The sequence below is a fragment of the Eptesicus fuscus genome, chromosome 15 (assembly GCF_027574615.1).
Source record: "Eptesicus fuscus isolate TK198812 chromosome 15, DD_ASM_mEF_20220401, whole genome shotgun sequence".
Lineage (NCBI taxonomy): Eukaryota > Metazoa > Chordata > Mammalia > Chiroptera > Vespertilionidae > Eptesicus > Eptesicus fuscus.
In genome coordinates, this window is record NC_072487.1 from 36047172 (window position 1) to 36065528 (window position 18357).

The 18357-nt window shown below is 43.7% G+C and overlaps 1 protein-coding gene across 1 annotated transcript in view; it reads left to right on the plus strand.

The window, feature by feature from the left end:
- Positions 1 to 18357, plus strand: part of MAMDC2 (MAM domain containing 2) — a 136021-nt gene that overhangs the window by 70081 nt on the left and 47583 nt on the right. The window contains exons 4-6 of the mRNA XM_008142108.3: positions 1033 to 1117; positions 4276 to 4413; positions 14652 to 14908. Of these exons, the coding sequence (XP_008140330.2) occupies positions 1033 to 1117; positions 4276 to 4413; positions 14652 to 14908 (480 nt within the window). The remainder of the gene's footprint in view (positions 1 to 1032; positions 1118 to 4275; positions 4414 to 14651; positions 14909 to 18357) is intronic.

Below are 18357 nucleotides of genomic sequence, written 5' to 3' on the forward strand. Positions count from 1 at the left end.
CTTAAAGGACATGTTCTGATTCCTTCTTAAAAATGTAAGTTGTTCCATCAGAACAACTTGGAGAAGAGAAGTAAGTAGAAAATGTAAGACAAAGTTGGATGTGCATTGAAGTAGGGAAGGAGGATGGGATCTTGATTCACTTGGCCATAAAGTGTTCTGTTTGGTGAGAATATGTCATGGAGGATGCAAAGGAAGCTTCATGAAAATGCCCTCCATTTCTAATCCCCTTTTCAATGTCCTGTCCCTTCCACTTCTTCAAAGAGGTTTGAAATACTATGCTCTCCTCTACTCTCTGTCTGCTGGTGCCTCTCCATCGGGCAGTAGGGGGGTCGAGGGAAGGAGTATTGAAGTTCTGAGTTCCCTATTTCACAACATCCTCCTAACAATATATCAGACCCTAAATCTACCAACATAGTTGCAAAATATTGGCTAAAATCACCTAAGGAAAAGCAAATGTGAACCCATAACAGTGCTTAAAATCAGCCTCATAAATTGTCATGCTTTATCTGTTCTTTCTGTGAAATTTTCAAGTTTTTCAACAATAGAGAAATGACAAGTTCATTGATTTGAGCCTCCTCTATCTCATGCAGAGATCTCCCATCACGAAGCAGGTTATGCTTCCGACCTCCTTCTCCAGGGTCTTTTCTCCTCTGAATGACTCCCCTGGTCATTCTCAGAATGGAGTTCCCCGGAGACGTAAGCTCTCCTTTCCATCCACAGCCAGTTGGTGTAACCACAAGCACTGGCATGGGATAACAGTGGGAGACAGCCAACTCTGAGGTTTTATTGGACATCTTGCTCCCCTCAAAGTTCTGAGTATATATGTACACACACACACACACACACACACACACACACACACAGAGTTTTAATAAAGTCCATCATGAAATTGGTATCCAATATCAATTAGCTGAGACAAGCAATCTCATTTTGCCTTGAATTGCTAAAAGCTTTCGACTAATAGCTGAAATACTGAACCAAGGGAACATGGCATTTTGAAGTCTAACTCCCTTTCCCCCGTATGTTGTGCAGATTTTAATAGAAGGTGTGCTGGGACTGGGAAGCACAGCCAGCATTGCACTCTTTGAAATCAAGATGACAACTGGCTACTGTATTGGTAAGTGGGTTTCATTTTCATTGTATCAGAATGTGGATCTTTTCTAAAATCCCCTCTTGCCAGAGGAAATTGGATCCATCCTAAAGGCACTGAATTATGCATAGTAGTTAAAATTCTTTGCTAGTTCACTAGAATGGTCTATTTTGTTTCTCTGTCTTGAGCATGGGACGGCTCATTAGAGTTTGCCTGGACTGGCTGGATTAATGAAAGACAAGTAGATGCAGCAAATGTAACCTGAGTTGCTGCCTTAACCTCAACATGTTCTAAGAAAAATAATTTCCAGTTTGCTGCGAACTCAGCTTTTGTTGCATTTGCCAGAAAAGCAGGCATCGTATTACCTCCTTTCCTCACTTTACTCGGTTGCTCTTCCTGCCCCCCATTGCCTGTCTTTATAATCCCAATTGTCCCTTTGATTCCGCTTGAGCTGGGTTGGCTGGGTGCCTCTTATGTGCCAGTTCTGAGAGGGTGTAAAGAGAAGACATAGTCCATGTCCTGTGGTCACCCACCTTCTACTTGCCTGCCCCTGAAGCTATTGCTACATTCGATAAGTACTGCCGGAGAAAGGCAAGCTGTGCTGCAGAGGTGCAGGGCGGAGGAGAGGAAATCTGAGAGGACTGAATTCAGTAGAGATGCATTTGAGCTGGGGTTTCAAGAAGAAGTGGAACTCAGTCAAGTAAAGGTGCTGGATAGGAAGACTCCAGTAGGAGAAAGCACAGGGCCTGCTCGGGCAGAGGCAGGAAACGAAGTAGGGCGTTTGAAGCGAGAATCAGGACTGCTAAGGGAGTTTGTTACGGAAGAGTCTGGATCCAGGCTGTGGAGTTTGGATTAATGAATTACGTGGTTGGGAGGTGCTAAATCTCAGTCTGCAGGGGAGGAGTCTCCAACTGTGGTTTGCAGATGATGACTCTGGCTGCCACATGGAAAATTGAGTTAGAAGCAAGGAAAATACAGAAGTAGGAAAACCCCTAAAAGTGATTGTGACATTACGGGGGTGGGAGGGGAGGTGCATAACGAGGGTCTCAAATTGGGGTTGACAATGGAACAGGAAAACAGTGGTAGATTTGAGCGATTTTTCAGCACTGACAGTACTTGGAGGTTGATTGGCTGTGGAGAGGAAGAGAAAGGAAACTCAAAACCCATTTTGAACACAAAAGAGACTTTGCTAATTCTCTGAATCTTACTTCTCTTTTGACTTTCCAATGATGATGCTAATGCAAGTAAAGAAAACAAACTGAGAATGTGACCATTATCTGAAGACAGTGCATTTAGACCCAAGCTCCCTTCCTTGGACCTCCCTGTAGCTCTCATCTGGTGGCTGCATGGGTCCTAGACAGCCAGCTGGCTCCTCAGACACTCCTGGCGGAGCACCGCCTGCTGAGCCCCACAGTCTGTTTTATCACCTGTAAAATGGGGATAAAATGCTTCTCTCAGGATTATTGTGGGGACTAATGAAATCATGGATATGAAAGTGACTTGTGTTGGTGCTGGACACTCAAAAAATGTTCATTTACGTTCTTCAAGTCACTTGATGGCTTGTACTTTGTTTAAAACACAAAAGGAGAGCCAATACTTTGATCTTGTTAAACTTATGCACACACTCTCACCTCTTGTTTCTTTTTATGCCCTCTCTTTGCTTCTCACAGTTCCTCATCTGGAAAATGAAGTTAATAATAGTGTCTACCTCATGGGGTTGTTTTGAGGATTCAATAAGTCAACTCATATAAAGTTCTCAGAAAAATGCCTGGCACATTGAGGAATATTTTGCTTTTTATTTTACTCTGCGTCAGTCTTTGGCACTGAATGTTGAGTGTTGGTTAGCAGATGCTGCAGTGGAAACGTTGCTAATGAAAATCTTAAATTTTTTCGTGCCTGCTTATGTAAAAACACATTGATAACTATATCAGTCAAGGTCATGGCAGGAAAGTGGAAACAGACAGTATATTCAACCTGAGTAATTTGAGGCAAGTTCAGCAAGGAACTACAGAAGTATGAGTGGGTAAAGGAAACCAGCAAGGGAGGGTGCGGTAATCCAAGACCAGTAACAATGATGACTCAGGAGCTGTTACCAGCTTTAGATCTGAAGGGCTAGCAGCACCGGAAACAGTAGCTCTGTGGTGAGACCTGTTTGAGAAGAGCAGAGCCTCCAGTAGAAGCCACAACCAACCCATGGAGGCCTGGCAGGCAGGGAGGGCACTGGAGGAATAAACAGTTCCAACCTCATTCTCCTCCTACCTTCCATTGGTTGAATCCAACAGGAAGCCAGAAGGCAGGGGATCCCATGGATACAATCCATACAAATCAACCTCTGGAGGCCAGAATGGAGTGCAAAAAAAGGGTGTGGATCTGAAGGGGCCAATAGGAGGTGACCAGCACAATCACACTTCATATTTTTAATTGATGATTGGTGGGGTCAGTGGAAGCACTGGCTTGTGAGTTTCTTGTTCTTACTAAAGGAGTCTGTTGACTGGCAACAATGCAAACATGTCAATGCCACTAAGAGCGGGGAGAGGGTCTCTTTATCTTGTGTCTCTTCTCAGTAACTTCAGAAGGACACAAAGCCTCGGATATGCCTGTGCTGCCTGTTTTATCTGACTAGGTTCTTGTTTACAAAAAAAGAAGAGGATTTTAGCATTAGGAAAGATGCCCCTGAGCTCTGGGTATTTTGTCCACCATCATGAGAGAAGTAAATAGAAGAGTGGGCTACCAGGTGCAAGAAAAAGTAGACAATAAAATTTCTGGAGCTAAGAGCATAGCCCTAAACAGTGCTTTGAAACAGGATGGCTGATATAAATGTCTGGCTGGTACCAAGCCCTAGCCAGGAGCGTGGCACTGTGCTGGGAGCTGTCCCACCTACCACAGCCCAATAAGGTGGGAACGCTGCTCCCCTTTCACATATGATGAAACGTTGGCTAAGCGGGCAGTGAGTCACTTTGCATGCAAGAAGGTTAGTAAGTGGAAGAACCACAGTCCAAAGGGGCAATGATGAATGGCAGTCTCAATTCATTACAGGATCTCTCTCTCTCTTCTTGACTGGTGTTGTCCAGGGATCCTGATACAAAATTCCAGTAGACAAAGGGAGTGGGAAACATACTTTGATATCTAAGAGAAAACTTTGCAGTACATCTCCATGAGGCATGTTTTTATTTCTCTTCTGCCAGAATGTGATTTTGAAGAAAATCATCTCTGTGGCTTTGTGAACCGCTGGAACCCCAACGTGAACTGGTTTGTTGGAGGAGGCACTAGTCGGAATTCCCACTCCGTTCTTCCCCAGGATCACACGTTCAAGAATGAGCTGGGTGAGCTGGGGACATGGACTCCTTTCCCCATGATAACTTTCTGCCATCTCTTCCCACCCCCTGTATTGACCTAACTGTGGCTCTGTCAACAGAGAAGAGAGGAGAGAGGAAGGTGAGTAGGGTCCAGGAAACCTGGTAGAATAGTAGGGAAGCACAAGCTGTACGATAAAGACAAACTGCAGACATGAGAACTGTAGCTAAGAGGAAGGCCACCCAGTTAAAGGCTTTTCTTCACCTTTCTTCTTGACCTGGTCTTGCTATATTCACATTTCTGTACGTATTATGCTTTACGTTCTTATCTATTTGTTGTTCAGTACTTCTTATTTCTAAAGACCAGGTTGGAATAATCATAGGTGACTTTTCACTAAAAATAGATCGAGTAATGGGAGCAAGTCCTTAAGAACATTTCCAGTGGCAGTGAGATGAGCTAAGACCCATGATTAATCCTGAATGTGGTGTGCAGCAGGGCCCCCTAGTGGCCACGTGGACTGGTTCTCTGTAGGGAAAATTTGACCTTGAAGAGAAAGCTTCCACTGAAGGGAGTCAAGGTCAAGGTAGAACGATAGAACAGAAAAATGCCCCGGAAACTATTTATTTAGCTATATCTAGGATCACTTACATAAGGAGTTAAGATTAGAAAGAGACAATATATTTTCACTTCCTTCTTTAATAGTAAGGCAAGTTTAGCACTTTTGGAAATGACAAAAGATTGGGGTTTCCATGTGTATCTGTAAATTGGCCCTGAAGATCCACAGCCCAGCTCCACTATGGCCATTGTAGGAACCACACCACTAGTATAAATGAGTGTTATGTGTAGAGTGAATAACTAGTTGTGAAACATTAATCCATGAATCTGCATGAGTATTTTAAAAGACAATTGAATTCAAAACAATAAAATGCCACTGCCTCTTGACATCTTTGTTTAAATGAATAAAGCAACTAGCAATCTCTTGGAGTTTCAGAAAGAAACTTTTTCTTAATTTATGGGAGTATGCTAATTTTGAGGTTGTTTTCTGCCATATTTAGAATCTAGTACAAGGAATACAAAGAATCTTGAAGGACTGATGTTTCAAAATTGCAATAATTCTTGGTGTCCTTATCTCAGAGGTATGAACTTAAGTATGGGGAAGTGTTCAAGAGCTTTTTCCAATCACTTAAAAATTAGTTCCAAGGTCAGATCATCTGGGTATCAATGTCATGATCTAATGATTATTTATTCAATGCATCATTTTTGAGGACAGCTGTCTGGGGAGCACACATATTTTTGGGAGAGGCAACAGACCAGTAGACTAGTGTCAAATCACTTATTTGATGTAATCCATCCTTTGAAGGCTACATCACCCCTGGTCCTCGCTCACTCTCACTTGTGACCACAGACATTTTGACCATATTTGTGTCAACAGGGATAGAGGAGGAAGATGCGGCTAGGAGCCATGACGCCTGTACTCCAGACCAGTTACCAGAGTGCTGCCTTACTCCGGGCATTACTGTTTTTCTGTTACCCTTCACTTCTCAGAGGCTTCATTGAACTGTTTGCAAATGAGAAATTTGAATTCCATGATCTCGAAGATGTCTTTGAGGTCTAACCGTTTACTGTTCTCTCTTTACCTAATGCTATCCATCAAAATCTCCAAATTCATCATCCGCTGAGATCCATCTTAAAATGTTTTGGGTCCCTCCTGAATACTTATAAGCACACTGTATTTGACCTTAGAAAAAAGAAAAAAGGAGGTCGAAGGGGCCTAAGGACTAAGAAAATAGGACCTGTCTTTTCTACTATCTAAACCAGAGATTTTTAAATAGTTATATCTAGAGATAAACATAATGATGTGGTCATCCCTGAGGAGACTAAGACTTGGTGGAAGGACACTGTCATCCCTGCCATAGGCACACGCCTCTCTCTCTTCTCTCCCATTCCCTCTCCCCATCCCATCTTTCCCTCTCCATTTTCTTATCTTTCATCTTTTTTCTTAGCTATCCTAAAACACCTTCCCAAGACAGGCAACTGTGCCTACTATCGTTGCTTAGTACCCCAATGTCAATACAAAGGCCTGAAAAAATAGCTGACCCTGGGCCTGAAGGAAAGAAATCTATGGAGAACTTTTACCTCCCTTCAGCAATCCACCAGATTATATAGTCAGTCCAATTAGAGTCTGAACATCAGAATGAGGCTTCTTCATTCATCACTCATTCATTCACTTATTCAGTCATTCAGTTATTCAACAAACAAACACATAATAAGCACTTTTTATGTGTCAGGCATTCTTGCATACCCTGGTAATGAATTCGAGATCATGGAATTCAAATTTCCTCAAAAAGATCACAGGAAACAACTTTCCAAAATGCTGTTTCCTATACCAGTGATTGAGAAGAAGAATCTTTATATGAGGGAAGAAGGGCTATATATGGTCAAATAAACTGGGAGCTAAAGAAAAATAATCAGTTTTCTTTATGTTAGGACTTCTTAGAGCTTTAATATGGTTCTGTATTAATATATATTATAGCATTTCTCATATTATTCAAATACCAAAATTCCATGTAAACATGCGGTGATTCATGACTAACAGAGGTAAAAAAAAACAAGTGATATGTGGCCAGAAAAGTGTGAAAGGCCGCCTTGAATTTGGGGTTCAGGGAAGGTTTTCTAAAGGAAGTGGTTTCAGAACTAGAATTTGCCAGATGAATAGAAAATAAGTGCGACATATGCAAAGGTGTGTAGGTGTGAGAGTGGAGGGTGTATTAGATGGTCGGAGAGTATTTGAGAATGCTGGGATGTATGATGATGGCACAGTAGTCCCTAGCTCCAAGATTATGTTCCTGCTAATGATAAGTAAGACGCCTGGATGCCTACATTCCACATACTTCTTCCAGCTCTTTTATGCTATTTCACTTCAGTTTCTCTTCAGCTTTTGGACTAATGTTTTGCCCAAACATTAGCCAAACAGCCCTCTCATTCCCACCCAATGTACACACATCTGTGCGCGCACACACACACACACACTCTCTCATACTCATTCACACTCCTTGCACCTGGACTCCTAGGTAAGACTTGCCCCTATATGTGATGGAGCTAAAAAAGATGAGTTCTATAGATTTTTAAATATTTTATTTGAAAAACACTCTGCCCCTGTGACTCAAAGGTTTGACCACAATCACTCTTGAAAACAAAAAACCCTCCAATGCTTTGCATAAGAGAGAGGTTGCCTTCCTTATTACATTTACCTTCTGCTGGGTTTATTGATTTCCCCTGATCTCTATCTATTTGGGTGGCAAAGTAAAGATTTAAATGGTTCAGATCTGCCTGCGGCAGCAGATTTTGCAGTAGATAAATTCATCTCCTGTTCATTTGTATACTGGAAGCAGTTTTTACCTTTGCTTTCAGGTAAAAACTGGAGAGGCTAACAGCAAGGGGCCAGGGAAGCTGTGTGCCGGCTGGCTCAGACACTAGCGCTTCAGGGGGGTTGAAGGACATCTTCCCAGGAGGATTCTGACCTTTATGTTGTAGAAAAGGGAACAGTGAATGTAATATCTGAAAAATATGATGTGGATATGAATTTTCCTATATTCGGCTGTGTGTTTATAACAGTGAGTCAGATTTTTCAAATGAGCACTGTGTCTCCGAATTCTTGTCTAGTGATGAAAATGGCTGACGGGCGCAGTACGGATTGTGGCGGGACATCTTCGGAATGCTGGAGGCGATGGAATATTGTCAGCTTTTCCTTATTCTATTCTGATTCATCACATATGGATTTTTTCTTTTTGAATATTTTATGAAGTGAAATAAAATCTTTCAGGAGGGAACCTACTGACATCTCAGATCATTACTGTTTTCCACCTGCCTTAGCAAAAAGAAGATAATTGCTGGAAAAAAATAATGAGGGAAATCCATTTCTTTGCTGAGATTCATTTAAATCCAATCTGCTTAGGGTGCCACTCTAGAAGGAACTGACCAAGGTTTCAAAACCTAAAATAAGGTCAGAATTATTGTGTTCCATCGAACACCCTGAGATGTATGGATCACCCTTCCATAACTCATGACATTCTTTTCTCATTTCAGTTCAGATTGAGCTCAAGCATCATCTTAACAGCACCTATTCATTTGCCCTCTGCATTGATCTGTCTGGTTCATTGCTGAGCACTCAGTAGGGAGGCAGCCTTATTAATTTTCTTCCCTCTGCCTTTGTGCAAGCTCTGCTGGATCTCCTTTCCCTGTCCTTAGAGGACTTACCATTTCCGGTATTCGCAGCTTCCTCTTAAATAATTAAGTTCCGTGAAGTCAAAATTCGAAAATCTCACTCAAGTGAAATCTTCCCCCAGTCAGAGCACAATCAAGCAGTAGAGAGAGCATTTGTGCTTTATTTCTTCATACTTCTCCCCTTTGCCCTTCCCCCATTGGATCTGCTGCTCCTGGCTTCTCCAGGGTTGGGGGAGGCATGCTGAGGGTGGGACAGAAAGGGAAGGGAAGCAGACTAAAAGTTTTATGTGATCAGAGCTGTTTAATATGGACTTGATGCCCTTTATCCTGCAGGAAGCCAAATGCTGGCCATTTCTCTCTTAGCCAACGGAGAATCCCGCTCCACTATTCCCAGACAGGGGTGATGCACTCTCTAGGAATCCCCTTTAGCATCTATAAGTAATGGTATACCCAGCCAGCCCTTTCTGCTGGAGTTACCACCACACATGCCATCCTTTTGAGAAGAGTCCTTTAAGGCCCTCTAGCCCAGCTACCATCTGAGTTGCCCACTTAAGCTAAGGGAAAACTGAAATCTTTGCCCCATCAAACTCCAGAGGTACAGCTCACTGGCAACAAAATGCTTTCTGTCCTCTCTGCCGCCACAGGTCCCTCCTACAGCCTTTAGCTCTATGTAGTTAAGAGTCAGACACCAGTCTCTGTACCCCGCAAACTCCAGTTATCACTCATCAAGTTCCCCTGGTAACTCTGGCCACCCTCCTCTCATGGCCCAAGGCAATCGCAGAACTCGGAATTGCTGCAAGCGTGGGTGGGGATGAGGTTAGATGGAGCTTCCCTCTCCCACCCTCTCTGCAAATGGCTCTCTTAAGTCTCCTCCCTTGGATCAGGGCAAGAATGGGGAAGCATTCCCTCCCTTTCCCTTGGCGGGGCAGGGGCGGTGGGGGCAAAAGGAAACACATGGCAGGTCAGCTCCATGACAACTCTCTTCAAATAAACTCTTGTCTCCAATCTCTCTGATTCCTCTCTGGCCTTGCCATATATATACAGGCTGGGTGGAGAGGTAAGCTAAATCTGGTGGAGCTGGCTTAGCTGCCAAGTCTGCCACAAAGCAGTGCGTTATACATTGATGGTCTGTACTACTCTTTAGAAAATAAACCTACTTATCACCCATTGTTTTTGACATTGAGGTCTTAGCAGAGACAAAATGTTCCACTTCACATTCATTTACACTTATGACATCCCTGCAAACTACTGTGGTCTCTATGATCCCCAGGGATTGGTTGATTATAGGAATCTGACTCTATTATAGTAAAATTCACCCAAACCCACAGAACTAAAGATTCATGAAGGAAACTGTCAGATTCATAGACTAGGAGAGGAGGCATGATGACTGGCTATCTTTGGGTGCTGTCTCCTCACAATGCCAGCAGACCAGGGGGTGTTTCCAGCTGGCACACGATTCTGCAGACCAAACTTGCTCCTCACCTGGGAGACAGCTTGTCCAGACAACCATGACACGGACGCAGGCGTCACAACCAGAGCACAACTGTGGCCAGCGGGGCGGAATCACAGCTGAGTCAGAGGACGCCTTTGGCCTGGCAGCCAAGCCAAGGGCAATCTTTGTGGAATGCTGGTTAGCCAGACTGTTTGAAAATCAAAGTTCAGGGACTTCCCTCAAAGTTCTTTTCCTAATTCAAGGGAAAATGGTGAACTAGCAGGGGCCATGGATTCCATATGAAAAGTTGAGCTAATCCACGGGCTGCTCTAGAAAGGGAGAAGTTCCTCTTCAGAGGCAAGCGCACATGCGCAGTCACTGCAGACATGGTGGGGCGGGGGGGAGAGGGGGTAGGGGGGAGGGGAGCGGGGGGCCTTGGCTTTGGCTGGCACCGTTAAGAGTTTTTATCTTTCAACAGAACGGGGAATTGTTGGGGTTTTTCTCCCCCTTGAAACTGCAGGCTTTTAGCGTATAATCCAGAATGAGGAGGAAATAGACCGGCTCCCAGTCTGAGCATGGCAAAGCAGCTCAGACCTTAGAGGAGTGGCAACAAACTTCTCACTTTTTAATCTTATCGGGCAACCCTTGTCCCCTTCATAGGTTCTTTTATTTCCAGTTTAAAATGTAATACTTACAAGTCTTTGTGGTCTACAGGATTCCCGATGATTTGGTTGATTATAGGATCCTGTCCACATAGGGTCCATCTATACCTAGTTTCATCCTATTCAAACTTAAAGGATCTGATAAAACTTGCCTCTCACAGAAATTTTGGAGGCTCTAGAACCAGATAAGAGGGTTGGCCTCATTGAACTGGGCAGGAAAATTCTCATAATACCAGACACTAGACATAATTCCCCAAGAACTCCAGTACCTTCTCCATTCCCCTTGGAAAGGTACACAAAATGGTGCCTGCACCCACCCAGCCAATTGCTCATAGCAGATTGTGCCCAACAATGACACACACGCAGCCTGGGCAGATACCTGGGGATTTCTGAATCATCCCCACCCCTTCAACTGAGATGATAAACTTATGACGAGCTACCTTTTGTTTTCCAGTGAAAAACTTAGTCTTATTCAGACGCTCAGTAAATAGTACCCAACATTGGTAGCGAATGAATGATGTGGTCTAGTCTAGTGGTTCCATATGAGACTTGTCAGCAGTCCTGTTCTTATTCCCAGAAGCCTCTCTGACTCACTTTGGGCCGGTCACGTTGTGTTTGCTGGGTGTTTTTTTGGATCAGAAATGTGATTGTGGCTCAGTTGGCCTATGTCTTGTGCATGTGTTGATAATGAGGGACTTTAACTGCAAATTCAGGGATTAAAATATTATTCACACAGCAGATGAGTAACTAGCCTCTAAAGAAGGTGGTCAGGAAGATAATTCAGAATGGTACAGGGTCTGAGACATTTCTCTAAGCACAGTTATCATGCACTCTGAGAGTAGAATGAATAATTTCAAGTGGATATGTGAGGTCTCCCCCAGATTCATTGAGAGTCTCCGAGAGTCTTTGGAGGTATTCCTCAGCTTGGGTAGAATGGTCCTCCAAGAAGCAGACACTAAGATGGGATCGGGTGTGAAAGAAACTAATTGGGGGAAATGACTATGAAGGATAAAGGAGGAGCCGAAACCGGTGTGGCTCAGTGGATAGAGCGTCGGCCTGCGGACTCAAGAGTCCCGGGTTCGATTCCGGTCAAGGGCATGTACCTTGGTTGTGGGCACATCCCCAGTGGTGGGTGTGCAAGAGGCAGCTGATTGATGTTTCTCTCTCATTGATGTTTCTAACTCTCTATCCCTCTCTGTAAAAAATCAATAAAATATATATAAAAAAAAAAAAAAAAAAAAAAAAAAAGGAGGAGAGAACTGTAGTAGCTGGGCCAGGTCAATATATCCATTAGGCATAGTGGTCATGTGCCTAGTAGCCAGGACATTTTTCAGGATCTATGAGAATGTTTATTTTTTTTTTTATTTATACTAATAAAAGGGTAATATGCTAATTAGGGCAAAAGTCTTCCTGATGTCCATCCAGAAATCCATCTGGACAAAGCCACAGCAGCTGCGAGGCCCAGGGCTCAGGCAGCCGTGAGCCCCAGCGGGTGTGGTGGCCGGCAGTGGCAGTAGCAGTGGGATGATGGGGGCAGCGCCCGCAGAGGGAGGCCAGACTGCAGCTTAGGCCCGCTCCTGTGAGGAGCGGGCCTAAGCTGTCAGTAGGACATCCCCTGAGGGCTTCTGGACTATGAGAGGGGGCAGACCAGGCTGAGGGACCCCCCCACCCCAATGCATGAATTTTCGTGCACCAGGCCTCTAGTTTTAAAAGAAATAAAATATAATGTTAGTCATAAAATACAATGTTAGTATGTTTTATGGAGAAAGGGGCCCATGGCGGTGAGAATGTCTTGGTTCCACACAAGTCATAATGCAACCATGGGAGAGCCTTTGGCACAGGCTGGAAGGCCGCCGCCTGTGAAAGAGGGGCCAGGCCAATGGGGAGTTGTTGAAGAGGCCGTGTCACACAGACTGGCCCTGCTCTGGTCCCCCTGCTGTGCTTGGTCACTGGCTGAGAACAGCCCAGTGTGGTGTGGCCATCGTAGACCCACATGTGAGATAGCTGGAGGCTGTCAGTCAGTTGTGGTCCATGAAGCAAATTCACTTGAAGGAAATGTCAGCAGCCCACCTCCATGGTAGCTCTTCTACCCAGTTTCCCCAGGGGCATGTCTTGAAAGAGATTGTTTCATTGGTAAGACATATTATTAGGAAGTGCATTAAAAACTTCCTCTCTGAAAACAAACAAACAAACAAACAAAAAACTTGATCTCTGGAGAACTGGTAGTTGTCCAAGGGAAGGGGTTTGGGGGCCTAAGTAAAGATGAGAGGGGGGGTTGGAGGGATGGATGAAAAAGGTGAAGAAATTAATAAGCACAAATTGTAATTACAGAATAGTCACAGGGATATAAAGTACAGCACAGGGAATATAGTAAAAAATATTGTAATAACTATGTATGGTATCTTCTTCCCTGACCCAATCTACTTCAGTCATATACCTGACCTAGCTGGCTCCTCTGAGCAGCAGAATTTGTGATCTCTATGTATTCATAGATGCATGGCTTGGCGAGATGACTTAAGAAATGATCTTTAAACAAGAAAGGTTATTCAGGGATTGGACAATTTGCTACCAGGAGAAAGAAAGCTTTGATTTGTCCATCTTTCTCCTCTTCCTTGTTGACATGAGGACCTTTCTGAGACCATATTTATGCTTTGAATAACTATCGGTCTAGGGCCTACCACATACTGGGCAGTGTGCTAGATCAAAGTAAGTATCCAGTGTGTGAACGCATATATTCTTCCAAATATCCTTACCACTATTTTGCCAAGGATAAAAGGAATCATTATTAAGCAGGCATAATGTAATAAAGACAAAGATATTATTAGGCTGTAGTTGTTCTGAGCTTGTAAATACAAGGGCCATTCAATGGAAGCTGCATTGTATAGCATTCCTTTGTCATTGCAGCTTAAACAAATTCAGACAGAATTGCTAATAATAATAGCTCCTCTTTACATAAAACAGACCGTGGGGAAAGCATGGTGCTAGAATCATTAGTGACATTATTTTCTTTCATTATAATTATGTTAGGCAATTACCATGTGCCAGGCACATGCCAAGGACTTCACATACATAATCTCATTTCATACTCATACCGATCCAATGAGAGAACTATTTGATTCTCATTCTAGAGATTAAGGAATTGAAGCCCAGAGAGATTCAGTACCTTGCTTGAGGTCACAGGGCTAGTAAGAGATAGAGCAGGATTCAAACTTAGTTCTTTCATTGCCAAATCCAGGCTCTCCCTATTCTGCCTCATCGTTTCTCATTTTCACCAAAATGCCTCCCATGGAGGTCAGCCTCTGAGTCCAGAGCCCACCAAGGCCTTCCTAAGGGTACATCACAAGTTCAACCTTCCAAATCCTAATCCTGTCTGCAGTGTTGATTGACCTACATGTTCTATTAAAGAGGTACAACTTGTCATCCAGTATGAATTGTAAATCTTAGTTTCTCCAAGAATATACAGTGACATTTGTATATATTGTAAAGACGTATAGGAGGGCCCTCCTATGCCTTTTTAGAAACAGATGGTACGCTTGGCATGTTCTTAGAATCCTTATAACTCAAAGAAGGCTTTGGGGGGGGGGGGGGCGGGTTTCCCCTGGGGTAATGTTCTGTTTTCTTTCCACAGCTGTGTTCAGCTTGGGAAAACTCAAGCACTTTACAGATGATATATCTACCTTTCTATATGGATGTTTACTTCAGTCAAATGTAAGGAAAAGAAAAAGAATGGTTCTTATCTTGTATTTAGCAGAGCACAGTGAACTCCATGTATTTATCTCCCAGGTGCACCCTTCATCAACCCATAGCCAAACTTCTTTCGTCGGTAACTCATTCACTTCCTCTCCATCACTCCCACTGGATGATTCTGAGTGAATCCCAGAATCCCACCATTTCATCTGAAAATCCCAGCCTGTCTGATGCCGTGTTTTCTTTTCTCTGTGGTCTCCAGGCCATTACATGTACGTGGACTCGGTTTACATCAAGCACTTCCAGGAGGTGGCACAGCTCATCTCCCCCATGACCACAGCCCCCATGTCTGGCTGCCTGTCGTTTTATTACCAACTCCAGCAGGGGAATGACAATGTCTTCTCCCTGTATTCTCGGGATGTGACCGGCCTTTATGAGGAGATCTGGAAAACCAATAGCCCAGGAAATCCTGTCTGGAACCTCGCTGAAGTGGAGTTCAGTGCCCCGTACCCCATGGAGGTAGGTGTTCCCCTGGGTCCTGTCCTGGCCACAGTGCAGGGTACTGCCCACACAGAGATGGAGGTCAGGAGGTGCTACAGTCTCACACTCATTCTTCTCTGCTGTATCTCAATCTTTTTTCTCTCTTCCCTTTCTCGGCCCCCTCCACTTCTCTCCCTTCTGTGTATTCCCGTCTGCCTTCCTCCTTTATCACCTTCATTTTCTAACACGACTATTTTTTCTAAGGATGGATATGGAAAAGTCTGTCACCAACTAGATTTGGGGGGGGGGCCCACCCTCCCTTTGAACCTTGCATCATGGCCCTCCCTTTGAACCTTGCATCATGGAAGGTCGAAAAAGATCAATGCCTTCTAAGTGAAAGTCACTCTTGAACTTTCATTCCTGCGAGCAGTTATGAAGGGGTATTATAAGGAAGGTTACTTCTATTCCCTTATCTGAAGGAATAGTCTTCCTAGAAAAAAAATTATTTTTCTTTTCTCCTCTACGGTCTAAATAATATCATAAAAATCAGAACTAAAGTTATGATTGTGGTCCGAATTTGAAACAATGGTGCTTTGGTTTTAAAACTTTTATAGTTACATGAGTGATGAATGTCCAATGCAGAAGAATTAGTAAATTCAGGAAAGCAAAAACAAACTAAAATAGCCAGGGCCAACCCAGCAAAGATTAGAACAACGAACGTTTTGGTGTTTTTCCTTGAAATACCTTTTTTTCTAAGCATATAGATGAATACATATCTATATTCTAGTACTTACAACAGTCCAACGAAGTAGACAAAATATCCCCATATCGCCAACGAGAAAGAGAGTCTGAGGAGTTTGATGTTTCTCATCTAGGTCACACAGCTGGTGAGTGCCAGAGCACTTAGAAAAGTCCCTGAACTAAAATCTGACCGAAAGCTGCAGGAGAGGCCCAGCTCTGTCTGAGGACCCATAGGACCTCTCGAATCAGGGGGGCAACGGTGGGGATGCAGATTTGGAGATATAAGTAGAGTCTTAGTTACCACGAGTTATCATTGTCCCCTGCTTTTCACTTTGTGCTTTTTACAATCTCTTTCCCTGTTCCCTTGAAAGTGTAAAAGGAGGGGATTATCCTCTGGGTGCTTTTTGGTGGTGCCATCTGCTCGCCTGATGGGGAGCTTCAGAGAAGGTGGGGTTGGGTCTTGGTTTCTGTCATGTCCTGTCTACTGATGGCCTGCCACTCCCCAGACCCTCTTCAGGACCCCCTTTCCTCCCCACCAATACAGCCCAGAGAGAGCACAGTGCCCATCCCAAAGGCTGACCAGGCCGCGGTTTGCTCTTGCAGCTCAGTGGAAAGTGTTGTGTGAGCTTGGGTTACATGGAGAAAGAGAAATGCACATGCTGCTTCAGAAATAATTTTTCCTTCTGTTAAAGTCAAGTGAGTCACTCACATGCTCTCTCTTACACTCTCTCTCTCTCTCTCTCTCTCTCTCTCTCTCTCACACACAAACACACACACACACACACACACACACACACACACACACACAGCATTTTCTTTGTGAACTCTTTCCCTCCAACCATAAACTCCTTAGGCAACATTTGTTGGATGCGATGTTGCCAATTTTTTTAAAAAAATCAAAGCTGGGCATTACTAAACTTCACTATATATCCTTTTGATTCACACATGTGTAATTTGCTCTAGTAGTCTGAACTCATTATGCTTGCATTATTTGCTCTCAGTAATTGCCAGGAAGAGAAACATATCCTTCAGAAAACAGTGAATTTAATGTCACCGTATTACCCAATTAATTTTAAAGAGCAAAACAAGCATTTAAGACCTCTTTCTGAGCAAAAGAGTGGCACATGAGCTGTGATGAACATATGAGCATATTCTTATCTGAAATAATCATTCTCATTTGGCCTGCTCTGTAAGATAAGTTCTGCCATTCGCGTCCTTTATCGGCTTTCATGGACCAGTGCTAAGTGTGTAAACGTCATCTGCCCCTTCTCATTTGCCCACATCTGTCCCTTTGTCCTCAGCGCTTCTTGCCTTGCCAGAGATAAACTTCCAGGCCCCTCTTGGGTTCTGCTGAGTCCAGGTCCGAGGCCTCTGCAGGACCGCTGTTGTTAAGCTGAAAGGGACCTTAGGAACCATCTTGTCCAAACTCTTTTTTTTTTCTTTTTTTTCAAAAATGGAGAAACTGAGACCTAGAGGAGAGAAGGGGCCTGCTCAAGCGAATTAGTGGCTAACTGGGCTCAGGGTCAACCCAAGAAAAAGGCCTGAGTTTAATTCAGAGCTCATTGTGCACCTGACTGCATGCTCTGATCTTTATGTACATCTTCTCATTAAATCTCAACAGTCATACAAGGTCGGTGTTAATTATGCTTATTTTATAAATAAGAAAAGCGAGGCCCCAGGAGGTTTAGCAATGTACCCAAGGTCACCGCGCTTTTAACCAGTGGAAATGGGATTTGAACTCTGGTCTCTCTGCCTCCAAGACACTATTCTGTTCAGAAGAGGCTGAAACTGGAAGCCTATGGGTCAAATCTAATCCACAATGATTTTCCTAGCTGCTGTAGAGGTGTTTGTTTCTGCTTGTTTGTTTTTTGCTTCTTTTAATTTTTAAATTAATTACCAACATTAAAAAATATCCAAAGATTTCAAGTAAAAATCTAGCGATCCGGGTCCTCTGACAGTTTGGTAGATTCAGACACATTAGGCCTGAATTCCCACACGACAGCAACTGACAAAGTAGTAGCCAAAGTCTTTCACCACCATCTGCACCCTTTCTTACTCCATCACCCCCAGTCATGACCTGCCTGGTTTTTGTAGGCATTTGAGTTTCAGCTCGTACTCAACACTGTTATCAATTCACAAGAGTGGACTTCACACTTGGGTGGTTTTCCCAATACAGGTGAATGCTGTACTCAGCACACCTGATCCCCCTGGTCACGGGCAGAATGTGGTTGATTGAACTCAGAGTTGGTGTCAAAGAGAAGAGCAAAATTAAAGGGGATAATGCATTAACCCCATGTTCTTCCTAGCCATTCAGACATTCCTGGAATTCTAACATCTATGTATAGAATTTCTGGGCCTTATCATGTCTTATCTATCAGGAGAATTGATTGCATCATCTTTGTCCAGGACCCTCACATAGAATTTCATGTATGAAAAAGGCAGAGGCCTTAGAGCGGCTTAGTTCTCTGTGAAGTGCAGGGAGAGGACCTAACCTACTTTCTGCAAGTAGCCTGTTGGTCTTTAGCTGAAGTTCATAACGCAAACTGTCACTTCTGTAATTCTATCGGAAAGTGACATCGGTACTCGAGCTGACGCTCAAGGGAGGGGGCAAAGTTCACCAATAAAATTCAACTTTGGGCTTCGTATTTACTCTTCTTAAAAGAGACTGTGGCTGAAACCGGTTTGGCTCAGTGGGTAGAGCGTCGGCCTGCGGACTTAAGGGTCCCAGGTTCGATTCCGGTCAAGGG